Here is a 19,596-nt window from a genome sequence, read left to right as displayed (position 1 = left end):
GACGAGAAAACTAAGGTTCAGAGAGTGTAAATGACTTGCACAAAGACGGGAACAGCTCTCTTTGGAACTGAGGGCCTTCAGACTCTAGAATGCTCTCCACGTTGCCTTGCTTGCTCCTAAGTCTCCTTTCACTGCCCTTGTTTTCCATGGGGAGACAGGAGGGATGAAGAAAGCTCATGGAAGAAGCAGTATCAGGGATGAGGAAGCTTCCCTGAGTTCTCTAGACCACTTTGTTTCAAGGGCCGGTGAGTGGGCTCCTGCCCCAGATGTACTGAACCAGACTCTCAGGGGGTTAGTCCCAGGAAGGTGAATTTCCACAGGCCTTGCCCGTTGCTTCTGAGGCACAGCCGTGTTCTGGGGGCTCTGCTCTTTGCCTGGTGCCCTGTTCCTCAGCCTTCTGCTTAGAGGAGCAGGCGGCAGCTGAGGCCCCTGTGATGAGGCGGGTCACGGGGCAGAGGTCCCAGGGGCTTGGAGCTTGGCCACATGCATGACTCGCTTCCACGTCACAGGGAGCAGCCCTCAGAGAAGGGGGGAGGGTCAGACCCTTGTAGCAAAGGGGAAGTCACTGCACCCTCCCTCTCTCCTTCGTGCGGTGGCCATACTGATGGTAAGTCATTCACTTCTGGGGCTTCTGTGGTTCCCTGCAGAGGCTGAGGGGAGAATCTGACCTTTGGCCTCTTGAATCCGACTAATTTTGTTCTGCTGCTCTCCTGCCTAAAGGCTGTGGGTGTTTGGATCTGCTCTTTCTCTGCTGTGGCTTAACCACTCTGCAGTGGGCTCCTGAAGCCTCCCTAAATGTCCCCCTGCAAGGAGACTTTCTCCAGTACCCTCATTCCCTTTCCGCAATAATCTTTGACTCGGGGAAGAAGGTGCCCGGCTGCGGTAGCTGACTGACATCCACCCTGCTGTTCGCTAAAAAGTCACAGCGTGTCCCAGGGTCCTTTGGGTTTCCCTTGCCAGGTGCCCTGCCCGCCCTGTAGAATAAGGTAAGTTCACCCTGGGAGCTGCGCCTTAAACAACTAACAAGGGCGAGTCGACGTGGGGGCCCATGGAACTTTCCCCCCCTGAGGCCTCTGAGGTCCCCACGATTATGAATCTTCCCACAGAGCCGTGAGCCCCAGGTGGCGCGGTACAATTGGCCGCCCTGCAGCTTCGTCAGAGGCCCCGGAGGAGGCTGCCTTCTCCCAGTTCATTAGCTTTCCTGTGGCCCCTGGAGGAAGGTATCTGCAAGTCCCTTTGTCAGCTGTGGTTGGTTGGTTGGTGAGATGCAGTGAAGAGGGAGTGATGAATGTTCAAGTTTCCTCTTCTGGGAAAATATCCTTCACACCTGTCTTTGTCTTGATTTTTCTATCACATGCTGGGATGGAAATACTAGATATAGGAATTTCTCTGGTTACTTTCTTACCCTGTTATTTCAGTATGTTTTTGATCTTGCTTCTTCTGGGACTGTTGGTGGTAGAAAATACTAGAACTCAGGAGGAACCTGACACAGGTTTTACCCTTTTCTGTAGACATTCTTTCATTTGGTCCATGCACTTTCCCTGTAAGGAAGATCTTATTTTTATGCCCATTTTAAAGATGAGGAAAACAAGGCCTAGGCAGGTACAGTGACTTATCCAAAGTCATGCAGCTGCTTGTCCATAAAAGGTCAGGACAAGGACCTTCTGCTATCCAGTCCAAGGCCTACTCATGGCCTTATCTATATACCACAACCAGCTTTTCATCTGATATATATTCCCTGGGCATCTACTATTTCCAACGTCCTGTCCTGGGATAGAGCAAGGAAAAGAGAGATGTAGTCACTGCTGTAATGGGGGCTACGTTCTAGAGCAGTGCTGTCCAAAAAAGGTACAATGTGAGCCACAGGTGGAATTTAAGGTTTTCTTGTAGCTGCAGAAAAAGAAAAAAGTAAAAAGAAATTTTAATAATATGGCTTACTTTTTTTCTTTTTCTTTTTTTAAAAAGATTTTATTTATTTATTTGACAGAGAGAGAGAGATCACAAGTAGGCAGAGAGGCAGGCAGAGAGAGGGAAACAAGCTCCCCACCAAGCAGAGAGCCTGATGTGGCACTCAATCCCAGGACCCTGAGACCATGACCTGAGCTGAAGGCAGAGGCTTAACCCACTGAGCCACCCAGGTGCCCCTAATATGGCTTACTTAAGCCAATATATCTAAAATATTGTCATTTCAACATATAATCAATATGAATAGTATCAATGAGATATTTTACATCTTTTATTTTTTTTTAATACCAAGTCTTTGAAATCTGATACGTAGTTTACACTTCGAGAACACACTGCAAATGTTCAACAGCCAGCTGTGGCCAGTGGCTACCGTACTGGACAGTGTAGATCAAGAACGGTGCTTACTTTTCGGAGAATTGGAACCCTATCAGTTAAAATTTAATACGTTGAATGTCATGTGTGTTAACAATATGCCTATCCTGGTTTTTCCGTTCATTCATGTATTTGGTCAATAAGTCATTTAGAAAGTTTTGAATGAACATCTTTCTGCCAGGTGCTGGCCTATATATAATACCTCTTTATCTTTTTATTTCCTTTCTTCCCTTTCTATATTTTGTTAGCTGTTTAGCTGTATTCCCAGGCTCTAGAAGTTCAGTGTCAGTTGAGACAGCATTAGCTTTGATTAACAACAGATTTCTGTCCTTGAAATGACCAGGTTATCATCCGGACCAGTGAGACTGAATTCCTGGCTACCTAAATAAAGACAATCAAACCAGGGTGTTTGTAGATATATAATTTTAAAAAGTTACATTTATACCAATATATGCACAGAGAGCTTTTTTTCTTGGAAGGATACACAAGAAATTTTTTTAAAGAAGATTTTATTTATTTATTTATTTGATAGAGAAAGAGAGAGATCACAAGCAGGCAGAGAGTGGGGGAAACAGGCTCCCTGCTGAGCAGAGAGCCCGATGTGGGGCTCGAACCCAGGACCCCGAGACCACGATCTGAGCCAAAGGCAGAGGCTTAACCCACTGAGCCACCCAGGTGCCCCAAGAAATTTTTTTTTTAAAGACCTTTTATTTATTTATTTGACAGAGAGGTCACAAGTAGGCAGAGAGGCAGGCAGAGAGAAAGGAGGGAGCAGGCTCCCTCCTGAGCAGAGAGTCTGAAGTGGGGCTCAATCCCAAGACCCTGAGATCATGACCTGAACCGAAGGCAGAGGCTTAATCCGCTGAGCCACCCAGGTGCCCCAAGAAAATTTTTTTTTTTTTTAAGAAATTTTTGATAGTAGTTGCTTTTGGGTGGATGGAAGGCTTTTTGTCTTAGACGTTTCTCTGTCGTTTCCCTTTATCTACTATGTTCGTGTTTTACTTTCAGTTAGGAATTTTAAAGGAGAGAAATGATGGAGTTGTGGGGAATTCCAGGATCCAGAGGAAGGAGTTGGGTTTGTACCCAGCTAATCCAAGTAGGTTGAATTCAGGTTAAATTCGTTTATATGAACTCCTTGGCCTTTTTCTCAGCGTCATGGGACTGATCTTCTGGGTAAGGGGGAGAGATAGGGCATTGGTTTGTTTACTGTTGTGATATCTGCACCTTCACTCACTCCATATGGGCTAAAGCCTGCTGCTTATCATTGAGTCATATTTTTACACTTGTCAAATCAAATCTGGATTGATGTCCTCTTAGGGTGCTACATACTGTCTTTATGATGAGAAGTAAGAAAACATGGGTGTATATTTCACAGACTCTGACACTAACTGCTTTTGCCTCCTTGGGCACATCACTTGGACGAGTCACCCTATATCTGTTCTTATCCTTTTCAAAAACCTGTGAGGTATGTGCTATGGTCAGTGCTGTGAATTGTGTAAGACTGATGAATCACAGACCTGTACCCTTGAAACAAATAATACATTGTATGTTAATAAAAAAGAAAAAAGAGAGAACTCTCAGGTTGATAGAAATACTCTATACCTTGATTGCAGTGGTAGTTCCATGACTATGTACCTTTGTTAAAACTCACAGAACTGTGGGGGCGCCTGGGTGGCTCAGTGGGTTAAGCTGCTGCCTTCGGCTCAGGTCATGATCTCAGAGTCCTGGGATCGAGTCCCGCATCGGGCTCTCTGCTCAGCAGGGAGCCTGCTTCCCTCTCTCTCTCTCTGCCTGCCTCTCTGCCTACTTGTGATTTCTCTCTGTCAAATAAATAAATAAAATCTTTAAAAAAAAAAAAACTCACAGAACTGTGTATACCAAAAGTATGAATTTTACTGTGTGTAAATTATACCTTAATAAACCTGACTTGGAAAAAATTAAAAATAAAATAAAAATAAAAAAATAAAAAGCCGGGGCGACTGCAGGTTAACATCTGAGACTTTTACAGCCAATGAAATCCATGTGTTTCCACTGTGTGTTGTTGAACGTGGCTTACTTTGCATTGCTTGGTCTTGGACAGTTTTCAAAATTCCATCAAGGTTTTATTTCAGCTAACAAGTTGTCCTTCACAGTAGAATTTTAGGCAGAACCTTAAACGACATCATAATAGCTTTCAGTTTTATGGACGTTACTCCAAGTTGAGTCTTAGGAGAATATAACATGATGCTGTGGGAATGAAAAAATGCATGTATTTAATATTTTACACATACTGCTTATTATGGTCCATGTGTGGATTTATGAATGTGGCTCTATAGGAAAATAATGGGGCGGGAGGGGGAAATGGAGGCAAATATGCGTGACAAAATAGGTCTGTTAATTTCCCGATTATTACAGGATGTTTTGACAGCTTTTCAATTTAGTTTCCACTGCCATTCACATGACTGAGAGTGTGTCCGAGATGACCAAGGAAGTAGGATGATTTATGCTATACATGACTCTATCTGCCTGTTGGAGAAATTACTGGAACCACGGGAGGCTTGTCATATGGACTTTTGAGAGGAAGACTTCCTGTTTTAGCTATTTTGCTATAGTTTAGGCAAACAGTGGTTGATTGGTTTTCCAAGACACCCAAGAAATGAGCAAAATCTAATTGATAAAATTGCCTTTTCTGTGGGGGAAAAAGCACTTGGAAGCTATTTTAGTTTCACTGTGTTTATGTTTTTAAAGAAAACACTGCTGATATCTTATGCATGACAAATAGAATATCAATTCCCTATCACTCAGTTCATGGGGGTTGGATGGATGTCTGCATGCATGAGTGCTTTCATGGATGGTTGTCTATTTTCCTTACTCTTGGTAGGGAAACTTACTTTTTTTTTTTTTAAAGATTTTGTTTACTTATTTGACAGACAGAGATCACAGGTAGACAGAGAGGCAGACAGAGAGAGATGGAGAAGCAGGTTCCTGGCTGAGCAGAGAGCCCGACTCGAGGCTCGATCCCAGGACCCTGAGATCATGACTTGAGCCAAAGGCAGAGGCTTTCACCCACTGAGCCACCCAGGTCCCCCATCTTACTTACTTTTGAATGCTTCTGTTAGAGAGGAAGCTATCCCTCTCATGAGTATCCTTCTTAGACGCCTGTGCTACTGGTGTCATTTGGATCATCAACCATTTCCCTAGAGCAGGTTTGTCTTGCATCATGTAGTAGGGATGTAGCTACAGAGAAACTTGAAGCTGATTCAAAGCAAGACAGGGTTGATAGAGTACATCTTTTTTATTGGGTCCATATGTAAAAACAGACCATGTATGACATCCTGTTCCCCAAAAGAATCAGTACACTGTTATAGAAACTAACAATCAGAATCGTTTGCTCCGTGAGGGGGTATGGGGTGTCCCTCCATAGCAGAGATTAAATTGGATGTGTCCTCTTTAAAGGAGATCATCAAAGTGAAGATATCTGAAGAGTTCAAAAGAGACCTCTAGATTTGGCTTAGTCATTTTGGAAATTCCTTGGTACTTTTTTTTCTGGGTTTATGCCTTCTGCGTATGTGTATCTTCCCTATCGCTCTTACAGGGCTAGACTCATACCAGCTTCTTGTTTAAAAGAATGCTGGTTGAACATACATATTTTGTCTGCCAAGTTGCCAGTTTCACAAACAGCCTGCTGGCTCTCTCTCGAACATCTGATAACACAGGAAGTAGAGGGGAGGCTGATGATGAAATGAAAGTGCTCTAATTTTAAAAGTGGACTAAATAAGTTTCCTTTTACATGTACAGCTAATGTCTGAGGCCATAATTGTAGTTAAAGCTTGCAGAAAGTCAGACACCCATCAAAGCTAGCAGACAGAAGAATATTCATGCTAGCTGCTGACCCCCCCCCTTTTTTTTTCTTTTTTTGAGCATGTAAAATGTGGGGAAACATTTCTTGTGCAGGATACAGATTTAGCATTCCTAATAAAGTCAACCTGTTACTTGTTATGGAACAGATTTCCCCTTTCATTTTCTAGAACTTTGTGAATATCATTTCTCAAAGCATTTCTCTGTGTCGCCAGAGGTCTCCGGCTGTAATTGTGAAGTGTTTCTGTGTTAGAAGTTTTTCAGGAAAAATGTTAATACTGAAAGAATTGTGCACTCATTTGGCTGCCTGAATGTTTACTTTTGTTTTGTATTCACTTGGAAATCAGAGTCCCAGGGTTTGTAGAAACCCTTCATTCAGCATCATTTCACCCCAGGCCCTTTTATGGGCTGGGGGTTCATGTGGTTATAAATTGTTCATACTCTGGAAATAAGAATCTCTGATGAGAGAATAGGGACAGAGAGCCTCTGAGTTCACAGGATCAAAATATAGAATATTAATATTAGAAAAAGGAAACTTTGGAATGATCTGACCTATTCCCTTTACTTTAAAATGAACGAAGAGGGACCCAGAGGAATTCGAGGACTTACTAATGTTACACAGTTAGTGGCAGAAATGAGACTTAATTTATGTTTATATTTAAAAATATTTATTGAGTTTATGGAGTGGTTGTCATGGGGGTTGCACTCTGCAAGGTCCTGATGTGATGAAAAAGTGAACTTGATTCCTGCCCTTGCAAAGAGTCTGTGTTTAGGAGAGGGCCATTAAACCACTGTTTGTCCCATTAATTACCTAATGCCAGGTATGTCCAGCGTTATGAGGCAGAAGTCTGAGAGCTCCTTTTGAATAAAAAGGGGACCTGAGATATCTTGAGTGCTTCTTTGATAGTTCCTCAATGCATCCATTACGGAAAGAATGAGCTTCCTGAGCAAAGAATGAGTTTCCTGAGCGTCCACCTTGGAAAAGAGAAGGAAGGCTGTGTCTTCCAATGATGGCAGAAGTTATGCAGTTGGTAGGAGACTCGTGTGGCTCAGTCAGTTAAGCTTTTTTTTTTTTTTAAGATTTTATTTATTTATTTGACACAGAGAGAGAGAGAGATCACAAGTGAGCAGAGAGCCAGGCAGAGAGAGAGAGGGGGAAGCAGGCCCCCCGCTGAGCAGAGAGCCTGATGCGGGGCTCGATCCCAGGACCATGAGATCATGACCCGAGCCGAAGGAAGAGGCTCAACCCACTGAGCCACCCAGGTGCCCCAAGCTTTTTTATTTCATCTCAGATCATGATCTCAGGGTCCTGAGACTGAGCCTCGCGTTGGGCTCTGCACTGGGTGTGGGACGTGCTTAAGATTCCCTCTCCCTCTCCGTCGGCTCCTACCCACTCCTCTCTCTTTTCCTGACTTTAAAAAATAAAATAAAAAAAAAGCTATGCGTATGGTTGCCTAATGATAACACAGAGCCCAGGAAACCATGGCTTTCAGGCAGGTTAGTCATTTTTCTCCGAGTAATGGTTAGACTGTCTAAAATTCTACAGTAGCTTTATTCAAGCACTCCGTTTTAAAATGAGCGTTTTGTTTCTTTCCTTAAATTTGAAGACAGCAGTGATGTTAGGGGTTCTACTTCATCTAAATGTGTGTTGGTTAGAAGGGTGGGCTAAAGATAAGTTGGAAATTAGTAAGGATTAATATAAAATTCAGCACAGGGTTCAAGAAAATAATTGAACAGTTGTGCAAAACAGAGCGAAGGAATAAATATTTTAAGAGTAGCATTTGTAAGAAGATGTAGTGGTTTTAGTTGGAGGTGAGCTAAACGTGGTCGACAGAGCAATGTCACCTTCCAAAAACAGTAAATGCCACAAGAAGGTTTATGAACAGAAGGACTAGGGTCGGAGAAGAGGCTATTCATCTATCCTGTGTTAGTCAGCTTCCCTGGAGGCGTGTTTACTGTTTTAATGGAAGGCACGTACAGATATTCATCTGTCCATCCATCCATTACCGTCCCCCCTCAGTAGAGTGGGGATACCCAGTGCCTGGCAGTGCTGCTCATGTATCAGACCCTCAGGAAACTGTGAAATGACTGAACGGAGTGAAGGCGAGAATTTCAAATTCTGTCACATGATAAGCCTTTAAAGGAAATAAGTTTGTGGAGAAAAGAAGTTTCACTGGAGCCATGGAAACTGCCTTCCGAGTTTTGAAGGCCTGTCCCGTGGGAGGCAGAGGGGTGAGACTTTTCTGTTTCTATGGTGGGAAGGGGCAAGGAGCCATCGAGGAAAGTTGCAGTGATGGCAATGACAGGAGTTTAGTTCATAATCCGAAGACAGGTGATGTTGGGAAAAGGTCAAAATGGATATTCTTTTTTTTTTTTAAGATTTTATTTATTTATTTGATGGACAGAGATCACAAGTAGGCAGAGAGGCAGGCAGAGAGAGAGAGAAGGGGAAGCAGGCTCCCTGCTGAACAGAGAGCCCAATATGGGGCTCGATCCCAGGACCCTGAGATCATAACTTGAGCTGAAGGCAGAGGCTTTAACCCACCGAGCCACCCAGGTGCCCCCAAAGTGGATATTCTTTTTTTTAAATAAACATATAATGTATTATTAGCCCCAGGGGTACGGGTCTGTGAATCACCAGGTTTACACACTTCACAGCACTCACCACAGCACATACCCTCCCAATGTCCAAACCCAACCACCCTCTCCCTACCCCCCTCTCCCCCGGCAACCCTGTTTGTTTTGTGAGATTAAGAATCTCTTATGATTTGTCTCCCTCCTGATCCCATCTTGTTTCATTTATTCTTTTCCTACCCACCAAATCCCCCACATTGCATCTCCACTTTCTCGTATCAGGGAGATCATATGATAGTTGTCTTTCTCTGATTGACTTATTTCGCTAAGCATAATACCCTCTAGTTCCATCCACATCATAGCAAATGGCAAGATTTCATTTCTTTTGATGGCTGCATAGTATTCCATTGTGTGTATATATATATATATATATACACACACACACCACTTATTCTTTATCCATTCATCTGTTGATGGACATCTAGGTTCTTTCCATAGTTTGTCTATTGTGGACATTGCTGCTATAAACATTTGGGTGCACGTGCTCCTTCGGATCACTACATTTGTATATTTAGGGTAAATACCCAGTAGTATTTACCCTACTTTGGGTAGGGTAAATTGCTGGGTCGTAAAGTAGCTCTATTTTCAATTTTTTGAGGAACCTCCACGCTGTTTTCCAGAGTGGTTGTACCAGCTTGCATTCCCACCAAAAGTGTAGGAGGGTTCCCCTTTCTCTGCATCCTCGCCAGCATCTGTCATTTCTTGACTTGTTAATTTTAGCCATTCTGACTGGTATGAGTTGGTATCTCATTGTGGTTTTGATGTGTATTTCCCTGAGGCTGAGTGATGTGAAGCACTTTTTCATGTGTCTGTTTGCTATCTGGATGTCTTCTTTGCAGAAATGTCTGTTCCTGTCCTCTGCCCATTTCTTGATTGGATTATTTGTTCTTTGGCTGTTGAGTTTGATAAGTTCTTTATAGATTTTGGATATTAACCCTTTATCTGATATGTTGTTTACAGATATCTTCTCCCATTCTGTCAGTTGTCTTTGGTTTTGTTAACTGTTTCCAAAGTGGAAATTCTTAAGCAAAGGTCAAAATTTTGTAGTAAATACTTAAAAAAAAAGTAAATAAATAAAAATTTAAAAATTGGGCTTTATTTTGGAAAGCAAAACTAAACATTAAGAAAGTAAGTTAATTTGATCATATGACACAGTTTTGATTGTAAGTTCAGCTATATGCTAATTATTAAGCCACACAAAGACTGAACCAGCTGTTGCTGGGTTTTATATAAGAGAGGTCAAATATAATTTTCTGACAGTTTGACGCTAGCACAAGATAACCTTCCTTAGTTCATATTTGACTTTTTAAAAACGGTTGTATTGGGGTGCCTGGGTGGCTCAGTGGGTTAAAGCCTCTGCCTTTGGCTCAGGTCATGATCCTAGGGTCCTGGATCGAGCCTCACATCGGGCTCTCTACTCAGCAGGAAGCCTGCTTCCTCCTCTCTGCCTACTTGTGATCTCTCTCTGTCAAATAAATAAATAAAATCTTAAAAGAAAAATAAAAACAGTTGTATTGAAATATGATTGACTTTTACCATTTTCAAAGTATCCTCTCAGTCATTATGTATTCTTAAAATTCACTTTTGATTATTAGGCAGCATTCCTGTGGACTTTTCCTGTCAGTTGGTACCCTTACCCATGGGCAGTGGCTTTACATGTGATTCAGTTTTCCAACAATACTTTCATCAACCTCATAAATTTCTGCATCTTTTGCAAAATCTTGAATAACCTGATACAAGCAAATCACATTGCATTCATGGTTTGTAGTAGAGAAATCCTAAATCTGAATGAGAACAAGCAATAAAAACATGACTTAATGGATGAGAATATACACCATGATTAAGCAAGCAGAGATGTTTAAGTGGAGACCAATTTTGTAAATGATCATTTTGTTAGTAAATACTTTTATGTTATGAAAAATTGAATTTTCTATGTTACCATAGCTATGGAGACTTGAGATAGGAATACTGGGAAGATGATAAGGCTGTCGGTTAGAAGCCCCTAACAAGCTTTGTTCCACCAAGCAGATAACTGAGGGAATGAATATTCTGGCACATTTGTAACCCATTCCATTGCTAGACTAGTTGGGAACCTTTACTATTGATGAAAGAATCTTAAGTCACAACAGTCTTGGTTGGTGTGAACACTGGCCCCAAGCCAATGCATGATGTCTAACAGTTTATTTGCAATTAGGTCCCAAACCTCATCTCTCCCACCATTTCCACCCCTACTAGAAAACAAACTGGATTATTCCATTGTAGCATGGCAGAGAGAGAAAGTCCTGGATTACTGGTTTCCAGGAAAAAGAGCTGGGGGTTTGAGGTGGCCATATGCTCTTTGTGAATCTGCAAGGTGTCACGACTGCTTTAAGATGCAGTCTTGAACTGCCCTTCTGGATAGTGGTCAGACTGGACGAAGCGGCAGCTTCTTGTATTATACACAGACTCTGTGTTACCCATCTGGAGTAGCTGTTGGCAGAAGGTGGGTGTGTGGAGAGTTAGGTTGGGGGGGCTGGTATATAGAGGGAACAGATAAGCCAGAACTCTCTTCGTTTAAGGCCAACTTAGAAAGGTGTGGGTATTACTCTAGACTTGTTTGTAAGGAGAGAACCCCAAGTTGGACAAAAGGGAAATTAACAAAGAGGAAGGTCAGGAGTGCAGTTGGTCCTCAGAAATAACCTAGAACTAAGGACTTGAACTCTGCATTACCTCTTCACCTCTCCTTCCTGTGTCTCTCTGTATATTGGTGTCATTTTCTCTTTCTTTTTTTCTCTTAGACAGAGCGCATGTGAGCGAGAGCATGGGTGCGTGCACAGGGGTGGGGGGCGGGGCAGAGGGAGAAAGAGGATCTTAGGCGGGTTCACCCCCAGTGTGGAGCCGGATACAGGGCTTGATCTGATGGCTCTGAGATTAGGACCTGAGCAGAAATCAAAAGTTGGACACTCAACCGACTGAGCCACCCAGGGGCCCTAGGACATTATTTTCTGAGTCCTCCAAGGAGAATTCTACCCCCTAGGAGCTGTCCTACCTTACTCTTTCCAGTCCCAACTCTGAAGAGGAACTGCTATTTATTCTCTGTGGTCCAAAATTTAAAAATCCCCACAGTAGGGTCTAATTCGTTGAATTTGGGCTGGGTGCCTAACTCTAGGCCAGTTAACTGTGGCCAGGGGATTGGAAGACTCTGAATGGTCCATACTGATAGTCTGGATGGTGGGGTTTCTAAAAGCTTGGCAGCTTCCATTCAGACCACTGTCGTATTCTTTTTTTTTTTTTTTTTTAAATTTTATTTATTTGAAGAGAGAGACAGTGAGAGAGAGCATGAGCGAGGAGAAGGTCAGAGAGAGAAGCAGACTCCCCATGGAGCTGGGAGTCCGATGTGGGACTTGATCCCAGGACTCCAGGATCATGACCTCAGCCAAAGGCAGTCGTCCAACCAACTGAGCCACCCAGGCGTCCCCACTGGTGTGTTCTTGCGGAGCAACATTTAAAAAACTGCCCTGACACCTGGGTGGCTCAGTGGGTTAAGCCTCTGCCTTCGGCTCAGGTCATGATCTCAGGGTCCTGGGATCGAGTCCCGCATCGGGTTCTCTGCTTGTCAAGGAGCCTGCTTCCTCCTCTCTCTCTCTCTCTGCCTGCCTCTCTGCCTGCTTGGTCTCTCTCTGTCAGATAAATAAATAAAAATCTTAAAAAAAACCCCAAAACCAAAAACCAAAAAACCTGCCCTGAGGCAGCTGGGATCATCCTTGTGCCTGAGGGGTAGGAGTAAGCAGGGATGTGTCGTCCCAGAATGACAGTATTGGGGGAAACAGTGAGAGTGAGGCTCAGCACTGTCAAATGACTTGCCCAGGGATACCCAGCCAGTTAGGGACAAAAGCCCAGGCCTCTAGCACTGAACTCAGAGTTCTAGCCACTGCCGTTTATCGTCTCCCCCCAAGAAGAAAACGCCAGGCCAAGATGGCGACCTTCAAATGTCTGAATGACAGTTATGTGGAAAGGAGGAAGGTGTTTGGTGATGTTCCAGAGGCAGATAAGGATTCATGGATGGCAGTGACTGACAAGCAGAATTCTGTTAGACTGAAGGAAGAAGGTTAATGCCTGGGTGGATGTAAGGATGGAGTGGGCTGACCGAGGAGGTAGTGCCCAGAGGCCCTGTCCCTGGAAGGCTTCAGGCTACAGTTGGATAAAATCTGCCAAAGATGCTGAAGAAGTATTCCCTGAAGTCCCTTCCAGACCAGAGGCACTGTCAGTGACACACCGGGCCCTGGACTATGCTGCTTTTTACTGTTTTTCTCCAGCATCTGCCAGTTGTGCTAAGTGCTGTGCTGACCATTTTCCAGGGATCATCTCCTCTAACCTTCACTCATAAGAGAGACTTTTGTCATCTCTTTCTGCTCATGAGACACAGAGACACTGCTCTTTTCCCAGTGGCACATGGGACTTCAGGTTTGCTCCCCAACTTCTAGCCTTTTCCAGGTTGGTGGCTTCTCAAAAATGATTTGTTTCCAGCCCCATGTGCACCGTGTCTTCTTCAGGTGCTCTCAAAGTGTGGTTCTCCGAATACCTGTGTCAGAACCATATGTTTTTGGTTTTGATGCAGAACCAAACATTTTGAACCTCATGTTTTTATAAATACTTGTGTTCCCCATATATTTGAACCCCACATTATTTGTTTATATTCATGTACCTCGGCCCTCCCTGTGACCCAATGAGCCAGAATATCTGGGTGGAATGGACTAGGAACATGTATGAATGCTAATGATTCTGGTGGGTACTAAAGTTTGACAACCACTGGTCTAGAGCTTTCTGGGGAAGGGCTGGAGGGGAGATCAGATGCTGAAAATGCTCATATTTATCTAAACATCTGAAACTTTGCTCTGAAGACCATGGGGAGACATTGATGGGCTGAATGTTGGTGTCTGACATGATTGGAATTCATCTTCTAGTAAGTTCAGTCTGGCAGCTCTGTGGGCAGGGCTGGAGGCTAGAGACTGGGCAGGAAAAGAGGGCAGCTTCCAGGGGAGAGGGGATGTGGGCCTGAGCTGAACAGAGGCAGTGGGAATAGAGAAGAAGGGACATTCTGGAGGGTGGAAAGCAGGCAGATCCAGAGGCAAGTAGCTTAGTGCATGAATTCAGGACACAGGAATGAAAGATGTAAAGATGTCTGTATGCGGACGTTCGAAAGTAAGGAAGCACTTTCAGCAGGTGATTAGTTGAAAACTTGATGGAAGAGATGGCACTGAAATAGACTGTTGGTTCTGAGGAGGAATTCGTGAGAACAGGAGGGACTAAATCCTAGGATGAGGGAACTCTATGCACAAGGCAGAGGGGTATAAGCATAGGATGTGTTTGAATTTGGGCTAAGAAGTGGTTGGGGAGGGACAGTGGAGGAAAAGGATTATAAAGATCAACTTGAATCAGCGGGCTAAGGCATTTCAATGTCAATATAAAGAGCTTTGTGCCTTTTGTCTCAGCTTTTTGCTCTTGGGGCAGCAATATGACCAAAATGACATTTGGAGAGATGGTTCCGCCCCACTAAAAGACCGACCCTAGGTGTGTGTTTGTTTTTAATTAAAGCACAGTTGACACACCAGGTAGCATTAGTTTCAGGTGTAGGGCCTAGTAATTGGACAAGTCTGTCATCCGTGCTCACCAAAAATGTAGCTGTCATCTGTCACCATACAACGTTATTATGGTACCATTGACTCTATTCCCAATGCTGTGCCCTTCTTCCCTGTGACTTCTTCCTCCCATAACTGGAAGGCACTTTCCTTCACCCATTTTCTCCACCCTCTAACCCCTGCCCTCTGGCCACCATCAGTTTGCTTTCTGTATTTATTATAGATTTGTTTCTCCTTTTTGTTCGCTTATTCCTTCATTGAGAGCCTACCCTAGTTGCTGAGGCAGGCTTTTCCCCAGAGTCGGTTTTGTGTAGAGCCAAATGTAAATAGATTCTACTTAAAGGAGAAATGGGACCCCTATTACAACCTGATGTGCAGATGAAATCTCCATACATTTTCTTCCATAGGCTCTTATGAGTGTTGTACTGAGTTGTACTGAGATGGAGTCAAGCGCTAGTATCCTCCGACTTCTTGTTCTCTTCTTGTTCTCTGACTCTTATCACCAACCCGCCTTTACTATGAGTAGTTACGCCCCCTAGAGATCTCAGGTGGTCTGTTTATAAAAGGCCTCATCTCTGCTGTGGGTGGGGATGGTGGCTGGCTGGAATGAGCAAAGACCGAGATGTGCCTTCTTGCCTCTTGAACAGAGAGTGGAAATGCTAAGGGGTGTTGGGGTGGGGTGGGGTTGTTCCTAAATTTGCAGTAGCTTCCTGGCACACAGACATACAGAGATGTGGTCAGGGTCTGAAATAGTCCTGGCCAGCAGCCACGTCGTGCTGGGGAGTGAATAACTTGAAAGCTGTGGGTGCTCTTATGGATACTGTAGAGTGCCATTTTGTTCCTAGAAGGGGGTGTGGGGCAGGGGGAAGCCCTGTCTTTTTTTTTTCTCTCTTCTTTACCCCATGGCCCAAGTTGCTTTTCCTTAGATTCTAGTATCCTTGTTTTCCCCTTTCTCTGGATTCCTGTGGGACTCATTTGCTAGGACATCCAGAAGTCATGCTCATTTATCTAATCACTTCTTGAATTTCAGCTTGCTTCTGCCACCAGTAAATTCCTTAGGAGTAGATCCCATGACTCTCATTCCATATGATTCTCCATTGTGCCTAGCACCATGTGGGCACACAGGGATCTCAGTAAGTACTCTTTGCTTGGTTGGCTGTTTGGTTGAAGTGCTGGAGCACAGATTTTAACAGTCTCTTTTTAGCTGAAGGAGTGTTACGATGATTAAATTACTCTCTCAGTGGGGTCACAATTATTAGTTGTCACAAATATGCATTGACTGCCTACATGCTGAATTGTTGAGGGGGAAAAATGCTTTCAGAGCACTCATGATCTAAATAAGGACTCAAATGGAGTTTCACCATTTGCTTCAGGTTATCCTGCTGCCCTCCCATCAATACAGAGTTATTGAGTGCACGGTGAATTTGGGGAGGGCTTGTACTCCAACAGATGCTGGAAAGGCATTACAGAATCTGAGGAAAACATAAGTCCTATTGCCAAGAATTCTCCTGAGCCAAGCCAGCCAGTGGGAAGTCATCTGTTAAAGGTCACTTTGGGCATCTGGGATTTACTATTTATTCCCCCCCCCTTTTTTTTAAGTAGGCTTCACACCCAATATGGGGCTTGAACTTCCAACTCTTGAGATCAAGAGTCAGATGCTCTCCCGACTGAGCCACGCAGGTGCCCCTGGGACTTACTGTTTAACGGGACTGGGCACACAATTTAGCCTTGCCAGTCTCCTCACGACCCAGCCTCTCTTGTCCGAGCTAGCTTCCTAGTGCCTTCCTGCTGCATCAGAGGAGGACTTGTATGCAGGAAAGGTGGTTAAGAGGGAAATCAGTGTCGGCGCCAGGTGGGTGGGAGTTCTAGTCTCTCTGAGCTCTCAGAGGCTCCGCTTCGTTACCTGTAAAGTGGGTGGAAATGTGCAGCTCAGGGGACTCTCAGGAAATGTGTCTGAGAGGATGACTGGAGACACATGGGGTGTGCTCCATCTGCCCCCGTTCCCCAGCCTGCCTCAGCCGGGCTCACCTCGCCTCTGGGTCAGCGTCTGTTTGTTCCCCCACTTTCTATTCTCATGGCCACTGCTTTGCTTTTAAGTCCTGATCATTTGTTGTCACAGAAACTGTATCTTTTATTTTATGGTCATATTTTATTTTATTATTTTTTTGAAAAAGATTTTATTTATTTGTTTGACAGAGAGAGAGAGAGATCACAAGTAGGCAGAGAGAGAGGAGGAAGCAGGCTCCCTGCTGAGCAGAGAGCTCGATGTGGGGCTCAATCCCAGGACCCTGGGATTATACCCGAGCCAAAGGCAGAGGCTTAACCCTCTGAGCCACCCAGGCACCCCCATTTTTTTTTGTTGTTACTTTTGTTAAAGATGTTATTTATTTACTTGACAGACAGAGATCACAAGTAGGCAGAGAGGCAGGCAGAGAGAGAGAGGAAGGGAAGCAGGCTTCCTGCCAAGCACAGAGCCCGATATAGGACTCGATCCCAGGACCCTGGGATCATGACCTGAGCCAAAGGCAGAGACTTTAACCCACTGAGCCACCCAGGCACCCCTATTTTAAATTTTTTTAAATATTTCTTTTTTAAAAATTATTTAAATTCTACTAGCCAACTAGCACATATTTCATTTCAAATGTAGTGTTCAGTAATTTATTAGTTGCGTATAATACCTGGTGCTCAGCCCATCGTGTGCCCCCCTTAATGCCCATTACCCAATTTATTTTTTAAGTTTTAGAAATCTCTTAAAAATGATAAAAATCATACATGTTTGTTATAAAGCATGTTTCTAACAATCAGAAGTCTACAGAGGAAAAAGCAAAAATTTCTGTCTACTTCCCCAAATCTTCATTTGCTTCTGTAGAGGTAACTGCCATAGCAGCTTGGTGTATATCTTTTTTAGAACATTTTTATAAACTTATCAAACCCACATGGGCCTTTTTTCATTATAGATAGAACCATTGTATACGTACTTTTCTCCAGCTTGATTTTTCAATCAAATGATCCTTTCCCGTGAATTTACAACATATATACACATATATATTTTTTATAAAGTAGATTATTGTGTACATTTTATTTTGCAGATAGTCTTTTATCTTAGTTCATAGATTAATTGGGCTTCTTGTTTCCATTTCATACCTCTCCACCAAAATGCCAGAATGGTTTTCCTAAAAACCCAAATGGGGGAATCTTTTTTTTTTTAATTAACATGTAAAGTATTATTAGCCCCAGGGGTACAGGTCTGTGAATCGCCAGGTTTACACACTTCATAGCACTCACCATAGCACATACTTTCCCCAGTTTCCATAGCCCCACCACCCTCTCCCTACCCCCCACCAACCTGGCCACCCTCAGTTTGTTTTGTGAGATTAAGAGTCTCTTATGGTTTGTCTCCCTCCCAATCCCATCTTGTTTCATTTATTCTTTTCCTACCTCCCAACCCCCCCATGTTGCTTCTCGATTTCCTCATATCAGGGAGATCATATGATAGTTGCCTTTCTCCGATTGACTTATTTTGCTAAGCATAATACCCTCTAGTTCCATTCATGTTGTCGCAAATGGTAAGATTTCCTTTCTTTTGATGGCTGCATAGTAGTCCATTGTGTATGTGTGTGTATATATATATATATATATATATATACACCACCTCTTCTTTATCCATTCGTCTGTTGATGGACATCTAGGTTCTTTCCATCGTTTGGCTATTGAGGACATTGCTGCTATAAACATTCGGGTACACGTGCCCCTTTGGATCACTACGTTTGTATCTTTAGGGTAAATACCCAGTAGTGCAATTGCTGGGTCGTAAAGTAGCTCTATTTTCAACTTTTTGAGGAACCTTCGTGCTGTTTTCCAGAGTGGTTGCACCAGCTTGCATTCCCACCAACAGTGTAGGAGGGTTCCCCTTTCTCCGCATCCTCGCCAGCATCTGTCATTTCCTGACTTGTTAATTTTAACCATTCTGACTGGTGTGAGGTGATATCTCATTGTGGTTTTGATTTGTATTACCCTGATGCCGAGTGATGTGGAGCACTTTTTCATGTGTCTGTTGGCCATCTGGATGTCTTCTTTGTCTGTTCCTGTCCTCTGCCCATTTCTTGATTGGATTATTTGTTCTTTGGCTGTTGAGTTTGATAAGTTCTTTATAGATTTTGGATACTAACCCTTTATCTCGTTTACAAATATCTTCTCCCATTCTGTCAGTTGTCTTTTGGTTTTGTTAACTGTTTCCTTTGCTGTGCAAAAGCTTTAGATCTTGATGAAGTTCCAGTAGTTCCCAAATGGGGGAGCCTTTGATGATAAGATAAAGTCCTGACTCCTTAATATGACAGTTAAAAACTCTCTACCATCTTGCCCCAGCTGATTGGCAGTTCCTTTGACGTATTCCTTCAATTTTTGTTGCTGTTCATGGCAGAAGCTTTTTGTCCTTTGGAAAAAACCTTCGTACACCCCAATGTATTAAACAGCTTTTTGTTAACCTTCTTTCCTAGATGAAATGAATTTCACATGTTTATTAACTCCTTGTTGACATGTCTTGAGTGATTCTACATGGCCTACTTCAGACATCGAAATTTGGAGAGCCAGTATTTAAGAGCTTGGTTTTGTCTCTTTTCTGTCCTTTTGCCTGGTGAACATATTAGGTATTCTCTTATTGCTGACCTTTTTCCTTTGTCCTGGAGTTATTATTATGTTTATATGAACATGATCCAAAGACTGTGAAGCCTTGAGGATGGGAACAGGCAGACTAAGTAGATGATGGTTGTATTCACAAGCTAAGCTAGAAAGCAAGCTGCAAAACAAAGTGTGTCCAGGTGGACTATCTCCTGTATCTCGGTCAGAGCCTGGTGCACAGGGAATGCTTGAAAAACTTTTCATCCCTAGAACACGTCAGGTGTGAAAATTTCATCTGTGATTGACTGGGCAGGGGGAGATGAAGTTATTTCCATGGCAAGGGGCCCATCAGTGTGGCCTATCATTTGCCGTCAGTCTAACTTGGGGAGAGGCCTCAGGGAATGTTTGCAGGTGACGATGGTCATCTCCTTTCTTGCTGAACCACAACCTGGCAGATTCTGCTTCTCCTTGGTGCAGGGACCTGAACAGAATGGGGGAGACTGGGAGTATCCTTTTGTTGCTTAATTCACACCAGTGATAGATTTGTGTATCT

The 19,596-nt window shown here is 43.4% G+C and overlaps 1 protein-coding gene across 1 annotated transcript in view; it reads left to right on the top strand.

Annotated features, from left to right (window-relative positions):
* Positions 1 to 487: 487 nt before the first annotated feature.
* PIK3AP1 (phosphoinositide-3-kinase adaptor protein 1) overlaps positions 488 to 19,596 on the top strand; it is a 100,259-nt gene continuing 81,150 nt past the window's right edge. Inside the window, 2 exon segments of the mRNA XM_044240227.1 lie at positions 488 to 575; positions 578 to 607. Of these exon segments, the coding sequence (XP_044096162.1) occupies positions 488 to 575; positions 578 to 607 (118 nt within the window).

This window comes from Neovison vison, chromosome 2, assembly GCF_020171115.1.
Source record: "Neovison vison isolate M4711 chromosome 2, ASM_NN_V1, whole genome shotgun sequence".
Lineage (NCBI taxonomy): Eukaryota > Metazoa > Chordata > Mammalia > Carnivora > Mustelidae > Neogale > Neogale vison.
Note: the sequence above shows the minus strand (reverse complement) of the source record. Positions and strands in the feature narration are given on the sequence as shown.